The sequence below is a fragment of the Rhizophagus irregularis genome, chromosome 1 (assembly GCF_026210795.1).
Source record: "Rhizophagus irregularis chromosome 1, complete sequence".
Classification (NCBI taxonomy): domain Eukaryota; kingdom Fungi; phylum Glomeromycota; class Glomeromycetes; order Glomerales; family Glomeraceae; genus Rhizophagus; species Rhizophagus irregularis.
This window is the reverse complement of record NC_089429.1, coordinates 2,246,342-2,262,911: the sequence shown is the minus strand read 5'-3', so window position 1 is coordinate 2,262,911 and position 16,570 is coordinate 2,246,342. Positions and strand designations below refer to the sequence as shown.

The window sequence follows — 16,570 nt, the reverse complement described above, 5'->3', positions numbered from 1 at the left end:
GTTGACCGTTGATTTTATACGATTTTAATTATATAATCTAAAAGTATCATAGTAAATAATATTTTGATATAAAAAATTATGTCTAATATAGTTTGATTTTACGGTTTTCTGTCGGTTCGGTTAAAGCTTTGATTACATGAAAACTGGAGGTAATGTCTTTTTTTTATTAGCCTTGCAAACCGATGCTCATTTATATAAATCTAGCTTTCAAAATTTAATCAAGGCCTCAAAGTTTAAGCGACTTTATTTTACAATATGATTTTTTTTTTAGTCTCTTGCTGATTTGTTGATCGTCCAGAGAGGCACATAAAATTGACTACCTCAGCGTCACCCGGTAGTCGGATTTATTTTTCCGATCGAGAAATTTACTAGACACGGTGCCACCCACCTTGAACGACTCAATTCGCGCTTAGAAGCCAAAGGAGTTATGAAAAGGCGTTTCCAGATGCGTCTCCAGTTGGAATTTTTACTAGAAACATCCAGAAATGGCCTCTTAGGGACGCTAGAGACGACAAAAAAATCATGTGACCGAAATTTCTGATCCCGCAAATTTCAGCGTCTTGGGTCGCCCAAAAATCGTGATCAAAACTATTACGCACCTCAAACTTGCACAATTTGGCCTTTTGCTTCTAGATTTTGCGCGGATGTATTGCGTAAGGTGTCTCCAGATGCACCATTAACTGCGCATCCATCTCGGCTAGTTTCTTCCGATAATAAAAGTTTTGATTCTGAATATTTCCCTGCATGCTTATTGCATGCGCCATACTTGTGAAGCCGTCAATTCACCGCAGGTTTTGCATCCTTCCGGTCGGGAGCACCCCTCATTGCAAACCGCACCACTTCGAAGGATATAAGGACACCATGTTCTGCGTGCGTCTGACGCTTTTTATCCAAATAAATTATTTTTTATTTAAACTTTTTTCAACGCTTTGCACCTGAAGGGTTTTATTTGCGTTATGAGCAACCGAAGTATGGAACGTGTGACCGAAATTGACGTTGTCGTGCGAAAGACTGTTGCCACTCGTCTTTCCCGACAAGGATTTTGGTTATTTAGAATAAGAACTTTATTAGTTATTAGTTAAATAAAATTAAGTACATTGATTGGTTTAGATTTTTTAAAATATTTGATACAAGTTTTATTGTTTATTTATTGTTAATATGAGAGAACAGAATTAACTGTTAAGCTCTCTTTTTTCCTAATTTATTGCTACTAATTTTTCTTTCCATTTTCTTTGGTCTTGAGTCAAGAGACTGACTAAAACTATAGTAAAAATCCTTCCTTATAAATACCACTTTATCTGGCTGTTTGTCGAAATGGAATTGATTAACTTCATCAAAAAAGTCTCCATAGAAATATTCTTGTAGGTGGATCTCAATTTACTTTAGTAGTTTTTTTTTCCGACTTTGTACATTTTGGAGAATACGTAATTGGTGGCGGAATACATGTCAACGCCTCTTTCAGACTAAGAACTGGAAAACGAAGACATGTTATATGAATAATACAGGGCGAATAAATGTAAAATTCGTATACTGTAACTGATATTTACGTGGGGACTTTACGACAACATGAATATGCTCCTCGGGAGGTATAAAAGGGAAGTATTTCGAAATCTTTTCATTGCAAAGAGTTCGTCTTTGTGCTGGAGTGTAAGAGTTCTCAACTGATCGATATGATCGTCGGGAATTATTGCCTTCCATAGCTTAATGTCCTTTGCATCAAAGTTAGCAAATGTTTGTGTATTCTTTTTCTTGATAATGTCTTTAAGCTTGCTAATAGATTTACTCTTCTCAATATCGACTCCGAAGGCATCTGCTATTGTATTTCCTTGGATGAGATAAGTAAGAGAAATAACGGATCGGAAACGTTTTGATGATGGGTTATTTCTTTTTCTTCATCTCGCTTTCGTTTTACCTTTCAGTGTTCTTCGATAACCCCAATATGTCTGCAAATCTTTTTTTATAACTCGTACGTTCAGTGTTTACCGGTCATAAGAAAGATATTGTTACTTGCTAGGAGTGCGCAAAATTTTTTATTTGGTGGTAAAGAAGGTACATAGCCAGTTCATATAAGAAGCGAGAACCAAAAAGTAGAAAGTTTGATTAGAAACCGAATGAATGTTATTAAAGAAGCTATAAGGCTCACCGTTGTATCCGGGGTATATAGAAGAATTCATGTTGTTAAATATTTTCGTTCAATATAATATTTTGCATATCTTACAAATGTCGTTTTTATAAAGCCACATAATCAGATATAGTTGAATCTGATAATCAATGTAGAAACTCAGCTCAGATGACGTGATTGATAATATTTTTGTACACGACAGGAAATGTTAAGTGTTCAATGTTATGTGGTAAATAGATGTAAAGACTCGCTTTATTAATACAGAGATAATCGGGTCAACGCCCATAATACATGCGAACAATGATGTCTATACTAATTATAGCGGACTACCTAACCATTCCTTAATTTATTTTCTGTCCTAGCTCTCTTAGCATCAGGGTGTCATCAACCTCTACCCTATCCTTCAATAAACCTACGATCACTTCCATAACCTTTTTAACGCCCGACGAAGTGGCTTTTGTGCAATAAATTCTTTCTGGCGTGTACATGATGAAGATCCGTGGCTGTGGTTACGATCCCATAGAGGTAATCAAAAATCGTTATCGAAAGCGGTGGAAGCCATTCGTTTTTTTCTTGTTCGTGTGGTAGGAGCTATCGAGTTGCATCACATTTTGCATGATACCTAAGGCTGGCTTCCTGATTCTGCTTCCTTCAGTGATGCAAATAAGTTCTTCGTTTAACGAGTCGATTACTAGCATTATACAATACAGAAAACTGTTCTGTCAGGGGACGTTCGACAATATGGTAATAGTCCAAAAAAAGAGGAAATCAAGGCCTGCGGTTGCATAAGCGCCTCATCGGAAGTTTGATGAATCCAAGCGAACATTATTAAAGGGTGTCTCCAATTTGCTTTGAATTGCAGTTTCAAGTGCGTTAACTGTTTGACTCTTCCAACTGTAACTCTCTGCGTAGCTTTATCGATCGTAAGACCATGAAGTTACCACAAGGAATAATAAGACGAGAATAATATCAGACATCTTGCCCAAATTTTTAGCCGTTGCGTCACAAAAATTTAGATTCAGAGTAGAGTCTTGCAGTCTTCCATTAATATCTTCATGAACGACGACCAAAGGGAGGAGATAATAAATGATATACGCACTTTATTTTTTCGCGGGAAGGTTTGCTGAACTTCTACCAGTCCTTTTACGCTTTATATCTCGTTACTGTTGTCCGCGGAAAAATAAAAGGACCGATCGCAGAAGATACTGTAAGGAAGATGATTATCGCTATTGTATGATGTCAAGGAACCTTTGAAAGTACATGAAATCGAATCTTGGTTCCTTTTAGTTTAGCGATCACTACTGGAAGACTCAAACTTAGTTTTACGCCTGGCGATCTCGGAATTGCGAAGTTCTCAGCCTTTCATAGCATATGCTTTTACCGCCAGTATCAACTTATAGGGTAGGTCCTGTGACGCAAGAAAAGATTTTCACATTCTTCTCGCGTTTGTATGGGGAAAAAAGAAAAAGGTTTCGGTTAGCGTATTTATTTCTTTCGAAATTTTTCTGTTGCACAAACACAGCCAACTCACATGACTTGTGGTCAGGATTCTTCCGGCTCAACAAGATTATGCTCCGGCGATGACGTTCACGTCACTTCTCCGGACCAGGGACACTTGTCTCGGACTAAGGCCACGCAAACTAATATTTTCGGTTCATTTTACCCAACCGGGTCGCTTTTTCAAAATTTGGCCAAAAAATTTTTATATGTAAAATTTTTATCACGTAATTCAAAGTAATTTTATTGGTTAAATCTTAATTATTATGAATAGTAATTACGTTACTTGACTTTACAAATTTATTTTCTTTACTCCTTCTCTTTTTATTTTAACTGACCATTCCTCTCCATTTTACTTTCTCTCTTTAATTTAGTAGCATATCCTTGAGCTTCATCTTATCATCTCCAATGGTACGCACTACAATCTTCACAATATGGAAAATACTCTCAATAATTCTTCACATTCTGCCCCATAGTTAAAACAAGTGCTTCTTTAAATAATCCACTTGAATAATATGGAATTTCAATAGGACTATTACATGTCAAGGTATTATTAACTTTAACAATAGAAAATAATTTTTTAAAGAGTCATCTGTGCTATGAGGACTTTGTGCATTTTATACCAGTTGTTACCTTTACAACTGGTAAACCTTTTAAAGTTACAGAGTTGTAACTTATTCGCACATGTATGATAGACATTTTTAATAACAAACTGGAATGAAAAAATTTGATTATCTTCGAAATCCCTAAATACAGATTATCTAATTATAACCTAGTCGATCACGTGACTTATAATAAAATTTTTGATTAATAAAAAATAAAACCCGGGTCCCCGGGTCAATTTTAAATTTTAATGTTATGTGAACCGAAAATATTAATTTGCGTGGCCTAACTGCCCCAAATTCACTGTTTATGAGGTTGAAACTTCTTATTTGGATGAGAGCGTTTTACATGTATTTCTAAACCATCAGAGTGTTCTTCGGACGAACCTGTCAAATCTGATATGAGTCCTTTAATTTGTTTTCACAATATAATATAACTCTTCTACCAGGTTTTCTAACAAAGTCTACATTCTCTTCTAACAATCTGACTCTCTTTTTGGGCTTTTTGTGCAGAATAGTTTTAATCTTTTCACTGGCGCACTGGATTTACAATCAGATGAATGCTTGATTCCTTCCTTCCTTCGATCTAACCGCATGTCTAAACAGATAAATGCGTTATATATGCTATATCTTGTTCGAAAAAAATAAATTCCCACCCGGCTGATTTTTCGTCACGGAAAATTCGTCATGATTAGTTGTTGTCAAAGAGTTTGAACGGCTTTGCTTGGTCGTAAGATACTCCGCGAGGTCTGTAATTAACTATAGTATAATTTTTCGCAGGAGAGGTATGGTTTCTAGGACAATGCCTTAAAGCTTCGGATGCAATAGTCATAGCGTTCGATAAATTTGTAGCTCCATGTGTTACCACTGCAAATACAGCTCCTATATTTCGTAAATATCGAGTAAATCGTACTTTTTTAGGAATGCGCAAAAACATTTAATACCAGGCGTACCAGGATCTTTTAACTGCCCAGATGAAATTGCATCTATCCATTTAAGTAACTGTCTGGCACGCTCCTCATTTTTTTCCATTTATCTAAATGCACGAGGAATGTCTGCCTGACCTCGATATTTCACAGCCAGTTACGCTCCCATCCGAAATTCTTAAACTTTTAACTTCAGCAGGACGGATACAGAGCATTATCATTACATCGGCAAGAGCCTGTAAATCAGGTTTATTAGATATATCATAACCATCTAATATTCCTTAACTGATTCTAACGCAAAATGGTCCGGATAATTAATGTCCCTATTTTCGCGACGTAAGCGCTCCTCTTTTCTTTTTGGTTTTCATTAGTTAAACGGGTTGTATTAGGATCTGAAGCGTTAGGCTTGCGTAATTCTCTAGGCAGAACTAGCACTTGAGGCTGATTCAACTAAGACCTTGCATTTTGCTTTTACTTCCATTTCACTAAGGTTGTCCTGAACAATACGCTGAGCCAACTCCTCAATAGACTCTTCTTGCGAAACTTGACATAAATTTCACTGCGCCTCCTTCCGATTTCACTTCTTGACCGGAGGAAGAGGTAGCAGGAGTATTAGGTGCGACTCCACTTTTGCTCCGAATACCTTTCTGAAAAGGGATTAATGCAGTGACTTTTTCCTCGTTAAAATTATATCCATTCCGAAGTCGTTGTCGCGCTTGTACTCTTTTCACTCTGTCTGTTAGGAGTCCAGAAGTCTAATGAGAAAGCAGGAAAAACTATATTGTTAGAGAAGTAAAGTTAGATCGCAGAAATAATATACCTCTATAATTTAACCATACCTCTTTAACCTAAGTATACCTCTATAATCTAACAATACCTCAGTATACCTCTATAGTCTAACCATATCTCTTTAACCTAGATCAACTGGTTTAATATAATTATATTTAACCAGTAAAGTCACAGGATGTCGGGACCAGCATTTTACGTAAGTAAATAATTTGCTGACGAAAACCTGAATATCTTAATGTTAAGAGACTGAAATTTTATTAATAAAAAGTCGTAATATATTTTATTATATATTAAAATGATTTTATAGGCATCATTTTTTTAAAAAATATATTTATACATATATTAGATTTTTTAATTAAATTATTAAATTTTAAATCTTCATCAATATTAAATATAATTTTGATCCAATTTAGGGTTACTAAGAAACTTAACGCATAATACAACATATATGATTAGTATTTTGATAATTTTTTTTTTTCTTTTTATTTTGTAAGATTCTATTACATACTAATATATAATAATTTATCTTTTTTATTATGTATATTTTAGATTAATAGTCAATAATATTAATTAAAGAAAATTAAAGAAAATTAACAAATAATATATGATAAATATTCTTTTCTAAAACATTTCAAATAGAAAGTTCGTTACAATATTTGTTTAATAAATAAAGCCATCATCCCATTGTTTATTTAATTACAAAGATACCTATTTACCGTAGTATAAAGAATTTATTGACGCTCGTTATTCTAATCCCATTTTAGTCATAAATCATAATTATTAATACTGTTGTTATTGATAAATGATAATTATTCACATATATGTATTTATTAAAATCATAATATATTTCTAAAAATAAAGTTTTCTTGGCTAAATTAAAATGCTCATTTACCATTACGTGAACATTTATGTAATGTTTAGCGTAACTTGTGTCACTCACTCTAAACAGAATAGTTATTATGAACATCACCAGATAAATTTATGCGTGACGAAATACTACTTCGTTATATCTGACAAATATGGTTTAGTTATTTTAATTGTTGTTAACTATTTTTCTTTCGTGAACCGTATTATCTTTCCCGAAATTTCAATGTTGGGTTCATTAGTAAATTCCCGTTTTATCCATGATAACGTTTATGATGTGATACTACAAAAAATATGAATATATTAAGATATATCAATGAAATTTTTGCATATTTCATTATATATTTATATATAGTTTGTAGACACACTCAAGTATCATTTCAAATTTATTTTCAAACAAATTCCCAATTATAAACATGGCTAACAGTATTCCCAGAAGGCGTAACAGAATAGTGAATGCGGATATTGCTATCGAAGAACCGGACAGAGCTCAAATTAAGAAGGTATCTATTTAGCAAAATTTTCCAGCAGATGGTATTTTATGGTATTAACTTTCATCTTCAATAATTGGGATAGATTTTTGAATACTTCGATCGTAATGGGAATGGTGCGTGGTCTTTCCCGTGCTGAAGTTGATAAAGCTGTCGTTGAACTCTACCCATATCTCGCATGTGGGGAGGCTACCAAGGCTGCTGCAATCGATAAAGCTTATGAAGATTTTAATATTTCAAAGGTTTATCTTGTTTTATCGTTTTACATTACTTATTGAAGCAAAACATACCGCTAATTCACAAAATTTTCTAGATTAAGTATATTAAATTTAACGAATTTGAAAGTTTTATTAAACATCTTCATAAATACTGCGAAAAAGCAATTATCACTACTGAGAAGCCAGACAAAGCTCGTGTCAGAAAGGTACCATAATAATAAATTTTCATAATCAAGAAAGTATTCTATAACTACTGAATTCATTTTCGATCACTATAACTGATAGTCCTTTGAAACGTTTGGTGATGAGGATTACCTATCTCTTACTAATTTCGATGCAGCCGTTATTATGCTCCATCCGCATTTTAAAAATGAAAAAAACAGACCTGCGATCAAGCAAGTTTGTGGAAATAAATTATCCAAACTTTCGCAGGTTGGATGGGTTGAACATATTTATAATTTAGTTTTCTTTGTTTTAATTTTACATATTTGACCTAACATTTGTACTGTTAAAAAATTGTTAGGAAAATGGTCGTATAGATTTTGAAGAATTTGAATCTATCATTGATGCTCTTCATTATTATAACGAGAAATCAGATATTACTTTCAATAAACTAAGCGAGGTTCAAATCAAGAAGGTATCTAGAAATATTTTATTTTTGTGACAGTTTTAAAATAAAAATATCTTAAAGATTATGAAAATTATTATTTTTAATAGATTTTTGATATATTTGATTCCAACCGCGATGGTATCCTATCTAAAAGCGAAATCAAGGATGCTGTTACTAGACTTTATCCACACCTTTCAAAAGATGACTTTATCATTGAGCGGGCTTATAAAGCCGCTGATACTTCACAGGTTTGTTTTTTTTTATTATTATAATTTTACATGATAAATCCTAACGTATCTGCTGATATGTCAACTGTCAAACTTTCTAGGACGGTTCTATTGAATTCGAAGAACTCATACATCTCGTTGATCTTCTTCATTACTATAACGAACTATCTCATATATTTAAAAAACTTGACGTAGACAAAAGCGGATATATTGATTTCGAGGAGTTCAAGAAGGGACATGAACTAATTGGTATAGATACAATACTTAAAGAACAGTTTGCTAGGATTTGCAAGAAAAATGATGGGCGACTCCCTTTTAACGAGGTAAGATGAATATCATTTTCGGAGAAGCTTTTAGTACGCATGAAGCTAAGCTAATCATTATATTATTTAATGTTTACTTTTTCCAGTTTTGTATTTATGCTTCCAAGATAAAATTGATGTCTGGAATGCTTCAGGATGCTCAGGGAACCCTGGAAGCTCTGGAAAAATGGAAAACTCGAGAAATTCGAGAAATTCGAGAAACTCGGGAAACTCCGGAAACTCGATAATGGAAAGAATTTGCATATTCCTGTTTGTCTCTTTCAGTCATTTTCATGGGAATATTGTTCGTAAGAAATTGCACTTGTTCGTTTGTATGATACCTACTAGTCTTTACGTCTATCCACAACTTTATTATACTGAAGAGTATAATGATGACGAACAATACATCAATGTTGATTACAAAAAAAGGACAATAAGAAACATCGTTAAACGAAATGTAAATTGGAGCCCAATTCCAGTTGGCGCTATTTACTAAGAAGTTCATGTATTTCGCCACCTACGTCTCTCAAATATATAATACATTAATACTTTATCAATGTTATGTATATTTATTTTTTTTTTTGTATATTAATTGATAAATGCGTATCACGAATTCTTTGATTGCAATTTCTTTAAGAATAAATAAATTTAAAATAGTTAAATATTCTTATCTATTTTAATAAATTATTGATATATTTATCTATACGTGAATGGAATTTTTGATCTTGAAAATGTCGCTTCACTTATTTCAAACTCGGCTCTCTCAATTTTGCTGATGAATAATTATTTTCCTGAATCGAATAGCATTAATTATTTTGTATTCGAATAAACAATGAAAATTTTTAAAAATGAAATAATATTAAGCTAGTTCAACACGTGACTTCTAACGCGTAACCCAACCGTTTGATGATGTCACTAACTTTTATATCGGAATTTAGGTTCGTGGAAAATCTCGAAGCTTAAATGACTTCTATTAAAAATTGTCTTCTGCATTTTTACATTTTTATGTAAAACTTTGTAAAATAATGTTTTACAAAATTAACTGTTGGCTGTCTTTTTAAAGTTTTTTTTTCGGTTCGGATCATGCAAGATTCTGTACATTTAACGCCATGAAAAAAAAAAAATAATAAATTTTGATTTTTATCCCGACTTTACATTTTACAAAAACTTCTACTGCATGAAAGTATGCAGTACAACCGCATATTCGCGGTTATCATGCAGTTGAAAAAACTAAAATGTACGATAAATATATGATTATAGATTTAATTAGGTTATTGAGATGCTGCGTCAGAAGTAAGTCGATTAATGAAATTAATAGAACAATTGAAACATGTACAAGTACAAATAAATTCTTCTTTGCCAAAATAATGTATAAAGTTACGTTTTAACTCCTCACTCCTGTCGATTCGTTTTATGAAACAAAGGTTGTTTGTTATCCTGTAACGTTGTTATTGTCATGGGTTTAAAACTTGTTTGTTACATTTAATTATTTTAATGTGTGATCAGCGGAGTTTACAGCCTTATCATAAAACAAAGAATGTTCTGTGCGATGTTGATCATAATGAAATCTTTGTATTGTTTTAATCCCTAATATTTATTCTTTAAAGTAATCTTTGCCTCGTTATACCCACCATATACGGATTAATGCTAACCATATTTAGCTAGAGAATCCGGACTAACTTCCCGAAATTTCAATGTTGGGACCACCAAAAATTTCCTCTCGTTTCTTCTAATGTAACATTGCAGGATCAAGGTTTCCCTATTTTTTTTTTTTAAAAAAAAATGCATACATATATATATATAGCTAATTTAATCACGCCTATTATTATATATTCTGAAGACTTACCCAGATTTTTTTTTCAAACATTTCCAATTATTAAAATGGAAACAGTATATACCAGAATTCCCAAGTGTGATAAGAAAATCAGCAAACCTACTCAGGAAGAAGCGGTTATTACTTCTGAAAAACTTGACAGTGCCCAAATTAAGAAGGTAACTATTACCTGACAATAATTTTTTTTTCTAGATAATATTTTATTATTTTCAAGAATACTTAACTAGTATTTCAATAAATATGATAGATTTTTAACTACTTCGATTATAACGGAAATGGTAGTCTTTCCCTCGCCGAAATTGATAAAGCTATTATCGAACTTTATCCACATATTGCAAATAACCACGCTACTAAAACTGCCATCATTAAAGAGGCTCAAAAAATTGCCAAGAGTTCAAAGGTTTGTCTTATTTCATCGTTCCCATTTTATATACCGTAATAAGACCTAACGCTAACTTTACTACTTCCCCAAATTTTCTAGAATGGTTTAATCGGCCTCAAAGAATTCGAATATTTTATTAATTTACTTAATGACTACTGCGAGAAAGCAGTTATTACTACCGAAAAATTAGACACAACTCAAGTCAAGGAGGTAAGTTAGCAGCTTGAGATGGTATTTTTAGCCTAGATAGTATTTTTAGCTTAATAGTATTTTTAACCTTTGAAGGGTATTGAACGCTATATTTCATAGCGTTGTATACATTACTAATTTTATTTTCATATCATTACTATAGGCTTTTGAAACCGTTGATTATGATGACGATGGCATCATACCTCTTACTGATGTCGATAAAGCTGTTATCATACTTTATCCACACTTTAAAAAAAATAAGTCTGCCATTATGCAGGCTTATCAGGATAAAGTACCTAAATTTTCACAGGTTGGTCTTGTAAACTTGTCTACACTTCGTTATTTTAATTGAATTTAACGTTCACAATGTTAAATTTCTTAGGAAGGTTCTATCAACCTTAAAGAATTTGAATATTTAATCGATGCTCTTCATTATTATAACGAGAAAGCAGTTATTACAACTAAGAAACAAAGCAGGAATCAGGTCAAGAAGGTATTTAGAAATATTTTATTTCTAATATAGTCAATTTCGTCTTTAATAGTTTTTGAAGTTAATGTTCCATTCTTAAATCATTTTATTTAATAGATTTTTGATATCTTTGATTATAATAACGACGGTATCATATCTAAAGATGAAATTAACAAAGCTGTTGTTCAACTATATCCACACCTCTCAAAAGATGAGTCTGTTATAATGCAGGCTTACAAAGCTGCTGATACTTCACAGGTTCGTTGAAAATTAATTTTTATTATTTTAATTTTATCAATTAAAGTTTAACATACCTATTTCGTCAAATTTTTTAGGATGGTTTTATTGATTTCAATGAATTCGAACGTCTCATTTATCTTCTTCATTATTATAATGAATTGTCCCATATATTTAAAAAGCTTGACACAGATAATGATGGACGTATTGATTTCAAAGAATTCAAGAAGGGATATGATCTAATTGGGATAGATGTGAAATCGAATACGATGCTAAAGGCAAGGTTTGATAAAATTTGTGCGAACAATGAAGAGTATATTTACTTTGATGAGGTAAATGAAATTTTTGTTATTATTTATTGAGGTTCTTCAGAAAAACTTTTGATGTTAATCTTTATATTAAATGTTCGCTTCTCCCAGTTCTGTGTTTATGCTGCCAAGATAAAATTAATATCTGAAATGTCTCAAGATGATCAGGGAACTTGGGAAACTTGGAAAACTTGGGAAACCCAGCAGGAAGTTAAGGAAACTCAAGAAACTCGAGAAACTCAGCCAATTATATCTCAAAAGGTTGCCTTGCAATGTAGAGCATTTGCATATTTTTTTTTATCCTTTATAGTTATTTTTATAGGAATAGGGCTCACCTTAAGACAGATTTAAAATAATATTATTTTAATTTAGTCATCGTGTGATATAGAATTATAATGTGATTAATAATTTAGATTATGAATTCCTTTGTAAAAAATAAAATATTATTATGTAATTTAACTAAAAGAAGATATTTTTATTGTAATTTTTCAATTTTTTTTAAAGTTATTACCTAACACACTAGAAAAAAACGTTTTACGTATCCTAAAGTAAGTTACGGTCGCCTCTAATGAACTAAAAGTATTTGAAGATCGTTATAGCTGTCGCTAAAAAAATATTGGACCTGATAATTTTTACGTTTACTTAAATTAAATTTTGACATAACCGTGCAAGTTTTAAAAAATTAAATTTTGCAAATTTCAATTTAAGTTTTCTAATTTAATTTGATCAAAATTTTAAACATATGATCGTACCGATTATAGTGAAGGAGACCAGTATTTCTGTACAATGTTCGCATCATAAATATCTAAAAAATATTAATAATTGCTATAACTCAATTCTGATTAAAAGATTTTGAACTTATTATTCAGAAAAATTATATAAGATTTGGATCAACACTATGTAACAGTATTTAAAACTAATCGGAAAAATATAACGTTAAGCAACTATCGTACGCTTACGTATCCGCTCAAAAATACAATTAATATACCACACCGCCTACATAAAATACCCAAGTTGACCCATGGATGCACGCATCCACGTGCTAATGGACACTACATTGGAACAACTCACAATACACCAACATGGTTATTTTTGATGAATCATTACGCGCTAGCCAATTCACGTGATTAATTTTCAAATAAAAATCTTTATTCGTAATTTAAATGATAACTAGAAAATTTTGTTTTTCATGTAGTTCCTACTGCTTCTGTGCTTCAGTTTCTTTTGTATAATAATAATAATAAAAAAAAAAATGATAATAAAAACATACATATTTCTAAAAGTGTTTTCTATAAGTTATGGTGTCAGATGATCTGTGCTCCTTAGAATACTTCTTGTGATTGGCTGTTATTAGTGATGCCGACGATGCCGATTGGTTTAACAGAATTATAATCCAAGGAATTTTTAGCTATAAAAATTCGACATTCAACTCATTTGATATATATAGATTGTCATAAATTAAATATTACTCGTATCAGTCATATTACTCATGCAAATAATCATTCATTATAACATGTAACACAATCTTAATGCGGGTTTGTCATGAGCGAGTATATCAACATAAATAATATATTATTGTCCCAATACCTTAATTTTTTTTCGATTCAATAATTATTAAATCTTCGATTTTTTTTCACTCTCTCTTTATTAGGTCTTCTCTTCGGTTTATAGGTTGGGAGTATGGGTTGTGTATGGGTGGGTAGTGTTTGTATGTGTGTAATTTTGCGTATTCCCTCTCGTTTTCCTTCTTTTCCTAACCCTTTTCCTATTCCCTCGCTCTTTCTAGTTTCCCTTTCTTTTATTCTCTCGCTCTTTCCCTTCCCTCTCTCGCTTTCCCTTCCCTTTCCCCTCCCTGATCAATGTTGCTGCACCCAACGTTGGTGATCAGGTGACAACAAGTTTTTTAAAAGACTTGGCAACAAATAGTAACGATTTGTTATAAAAATTAAAATAAAATTTTTATTTAATCTCTCATCTAATGATTATTCAATCTTTAATTTCGCTAAATGCATTAATAACATGGTCCAAAGATTATTTATTTATTAAGATTTTCCTTTGATTAAATTCAAATGGGACAAATGTGTATATTGTATGCAAAAGTTAATTTTGACTTTTATTAAACATAGGTCATTTAAACTGTAATAATTATCTAAAACTAAAATAATAAATGTTAAATTAATTTTTATATTTTTTTTCTGTTAAGCTGTTATGCTAAATGATGCTGACGCCAAACCGGGAGCGTCAACTTCGCTATTTTAATCGTCCGAGAGCGAAGCGGAAAATAATATATTTATTTATGCGCATTATGAAAATTTGTGGTCACAAGTGTTTCGCATGATATTCATCAGCACAACATTAAATACTCAATTTTTATGATTCAAACAAATTTTCTGGTGTGAAATTGTTAAATTATGAATTTAATATTAATAAAGAATGTTATAAAGAATTGTAATTATATTTATTAATTGCCGATTCGTCTAAGAACAGCACTGCGTTACTAATAAAATTCGGGGTTAAATTTGCCGATTTTGTGCTAGAACACAATCTTCAAAAAAAAGGATATTTTCATAGACGATATATTAACTATAAATAAAAGTCATATGATATACTGAAAAAATACTTGAAAAAAAAAGAATTTGCAAAAAAAAAATTATACGTTCATATGCAAAATAATGAGTTTACTATGTACAGTACGCGCGTCAGATTTACACCTTAAAATATAGGTAATTTCAATATTTTATTTTGTTATATTGCATTATTTACATTAGAAACATATAAGTTTTAGCTTTCAAAGTTGTTTTTAAAGACTTCTTTGAAATATTTTTATTATTAGAACCAGGTGAAAGTTTATGATACTTCTGTTTGTGAAATGGGTGGAAATAACGCTTTTTTTTTTATTAATGCTATTATCCTCGAGTTTTATTAGTAACGCAGTAGACGAATCGGCAATTAAGTATTTTGGAAACACTATTATGAGTTAAATACTTTGCCGTCCATTGAATGGCTAGCTAACCAAGGGTAATTAAAATCTAAAAAATATCTATATATTGATGTCCAATTAATACTAATTCTTTTTTTATCATAACTAAGTTTTAATTTTCTATTTTTTGTCATTTCATCAATATCTCTTTCTAATACTTTAACACATGTATAATAATAGAAATCTAAATTAATTAAATTATCAATATAATTTTTTATAATTTCTTCTAAATAATCAAGTTCAATTACTCCTTCAAATGAAAGAGATTTTAAAGTTTTAGGAAGTGATCTTATAAAAATCAATAATAATTCTTTAGGTAAATTAAAAAATATTTCATCAACTTTATCAACTTTCTCTCTATATTCTACATAATAACCAAAAATATGATCCAAGTTTAATCCAATCAATGTAAGATTTTGACAATATAATGATAAATCGGCAAGGATTGATTTCAAATAATTTCGTTTGACAGTTTCGAGCATTAAAATTATTTTTAATTCCTTCAAAGTATTACTATGATTCATTAAAAATGCTGTAATATAAGTTAGCCATAAATTTGTTTTATAAACATAATTATATTTCGGAGAAATGAAATAACAACCTAATAATGAGAAAGAAAATAATTTTGGTAGATAAATATTTTCTAAGCATACCAATTTATCATAATCAATAATCATAGAATCTAAATGTAATTCTTCAAGATTTGAACAATTAGATAAAAAATTCAAATCAGTTTGTTCTCCATCAATACAACCTTTAATCATTATATACTTTATAGAATGAGATTCAGAAAGTTTAAAGAAAAGTCCTCTCCATTTTTCCATATGCATAATACTAAAAAGATTAGATCTAATATTTATGATAAAATATTCCAAATTATTTTGAACAGAAATAAATTCAATAAGATCCTCAAAAAATTTCACAACATTTTTATGATTATTACTACTGCAGGAAAAATTAATGGAAAGATATTTGATATTTTTAACATAAATTGATAAATTAGGAAAAAGTGAATATTTTCCAGTAGAATTAAACTTCAACTTTGTGATATGATTAAGTAACATTTGTGATTTTGGTAATGTAAAAATACTTTCATAAAGATCATCTCCATATGCTTCATATAAAAATGTTAATTCATCTAATCTTTTTGTTTTCATAAAAATAGTTTTGCTTATTGCCATGGTATATTTCTCACAAACTAACCAATCTAATAAGGATATGTCAAATTGTTTAATAAACGATACATAATCAAACATAGTTTTAGTTGGAATATCTTTAAGTTCTAAATCGATTCTTTCTTGTAATGAGATTTGTGAAAGAAGTATTGGAATTATTTTTTTGATTTTCGTTGTTTCTTCAAAATTATGACGATCATAACTCAATGGTCTTCTCCACAAGATGGGGACGGCATTTTCACACCAATTTTTATTTACAAATAATAATGAAAATAAAGAACCAATATCATCATCAAGGTTATTAAAAATGAGTTGTAATAATTCATTTAAAAATGGGTTTACAATCAT

The 16,570-nt window shown here is 30.8% G+C and overlaps 6 protein-coding genes across 6 annotated transcripts; 2 read left to right on the top strand and 4 right to left on the bottom strand.

Annotated features, from left to right (window-relative positions):
- Nucleotides 1–1,179: 1,179 nt before the first annotated feature.
- On the bottom strand, nucleotides 1,180–2,174 carry OCT59_000432 (uncharacterized protein; the record flags this gene model as incomplete). The annotated part of the gene is made up of 5 exons (XM_066138830.1): nucleotides 1,180–1,302; nucleotides 1,382–1,470; nucleotides 1,548–1,640; nucleotides 1,984–2,010; nucleotides 2,144–2,174. 5 exons carry the CDS (start codon nucleotides 2,172–2,174, stop codon nucleotides 1,180–1,182), a joined length of 363 nt encoding a protein of 120 aa, XP_065988288.1.
- Nucleotides 2,175–4,912: 2,738 nt separating this feature from the next.
- On the bottom strand, nucleotides 4,913–5,253 carry OCT59_000431 (uncharacterized protein; the record flags this gene model as incomplete). Its single annotated transcript, XM_066138829.1, has 2 exons — nucleotides 4,913–5,103; nucleotides 5,166–5,253. The coding sequence occupies 2 exons, from the start codon at nucleotides 5,251–5,253 to the stop codon at nucleotides 4,913–4,915; spliced, it is 279 nt and encodes a 92-aa protein (XP_065988287.1).
- Nucleotides 5,254–5,668: 415 nt separating this feature from the next.
- On the bottom strand, nucleotides 5,669–5,984 carry OCT59_000430 (uncharacterized protein; the record flags this gene model as incomplete). The annotated part of the gene is made up of 2 exons (XM_066138827.1): nucleotides 5,669–5,902; nucleotides 5,982–5,984. The coding sequence occupies 2 exons, from the start codon at nucleotides 5,982–5,984 to the stop codon at nucleotides 5,669–5,671; spliced, it is 237 nt and encodes a 78-aa protein (XP_065988286.1).
- Nucleotides 5,985–7,398: 1,414 nt separating this feature from the next.
- On the top strand, nucleotides 7,399–8,896 carry OCT59_000429 (uncharacterized protein; the record flags this gene model as incomplete). Its single annotated transcript, XM_025331344.2, has 7 exons — nucleotides 7,399–7,533; nucleotides 7,605–7,715; nucleotides 7,795–7,941; nucleotides 8,033–8,146; nucleotides 8,227–8,367; nucleotides 8,448–8,669; nucleotides 8,756–8,896. 7 exons carry the CDS (start codon nucleotides 7,399–7,401, stop codon nucleotides 8,894–8,896), a joined length of 1,011 nt encoding a protein of 336 aa, XP_025189294.2.
- Nucleotides 8,897–10,529: 1,633 nt separating this feature from the next.
- OCT59_000428 (uncharacterized protein) lies at nucleotides 10,530–12,418 on the top strand (the record flags this gene model as incomplete). The annotated part of the gene is made up of 8 exons (XM_025312644.2): nucleotides 10,530–10,640; nucleotides 10,730–10,882; nucleotides 10,964–11,074; nucleotides 11,217–11,363; nucleotides 11,436–11,546; nucleotides 11,640–11,780; nucleotides 11,858–12,091; nucleotides 12,179–12,418. 8 exons carry the CDS (start codon nucleotides 10,530–10,532, stop codon nucleotides 12,416–12,418), a joined length of 1,248 nt encoding a protein of 415 aa, XP_025189293.2.
- A 2,619-nt stretch (nucleotides 12,419–15,037) lies between these two features.
- Nucleotides 15,038–16,570, bottom strand: OCT59_000427 (uncharacterized protein; the record flags this gene model as incomplete). Its single annotated transcript, XM_025331343.1, has 1 exon — nucleotides 15,038–16,570. The coding sequence occupies one exon, from the start codon at nucleotides 16,568–16,570 to the stop codon at nucleotides 15,038–15,040; it is 1,533 nt and encodes a 510-aa protein (XP_025189292.1).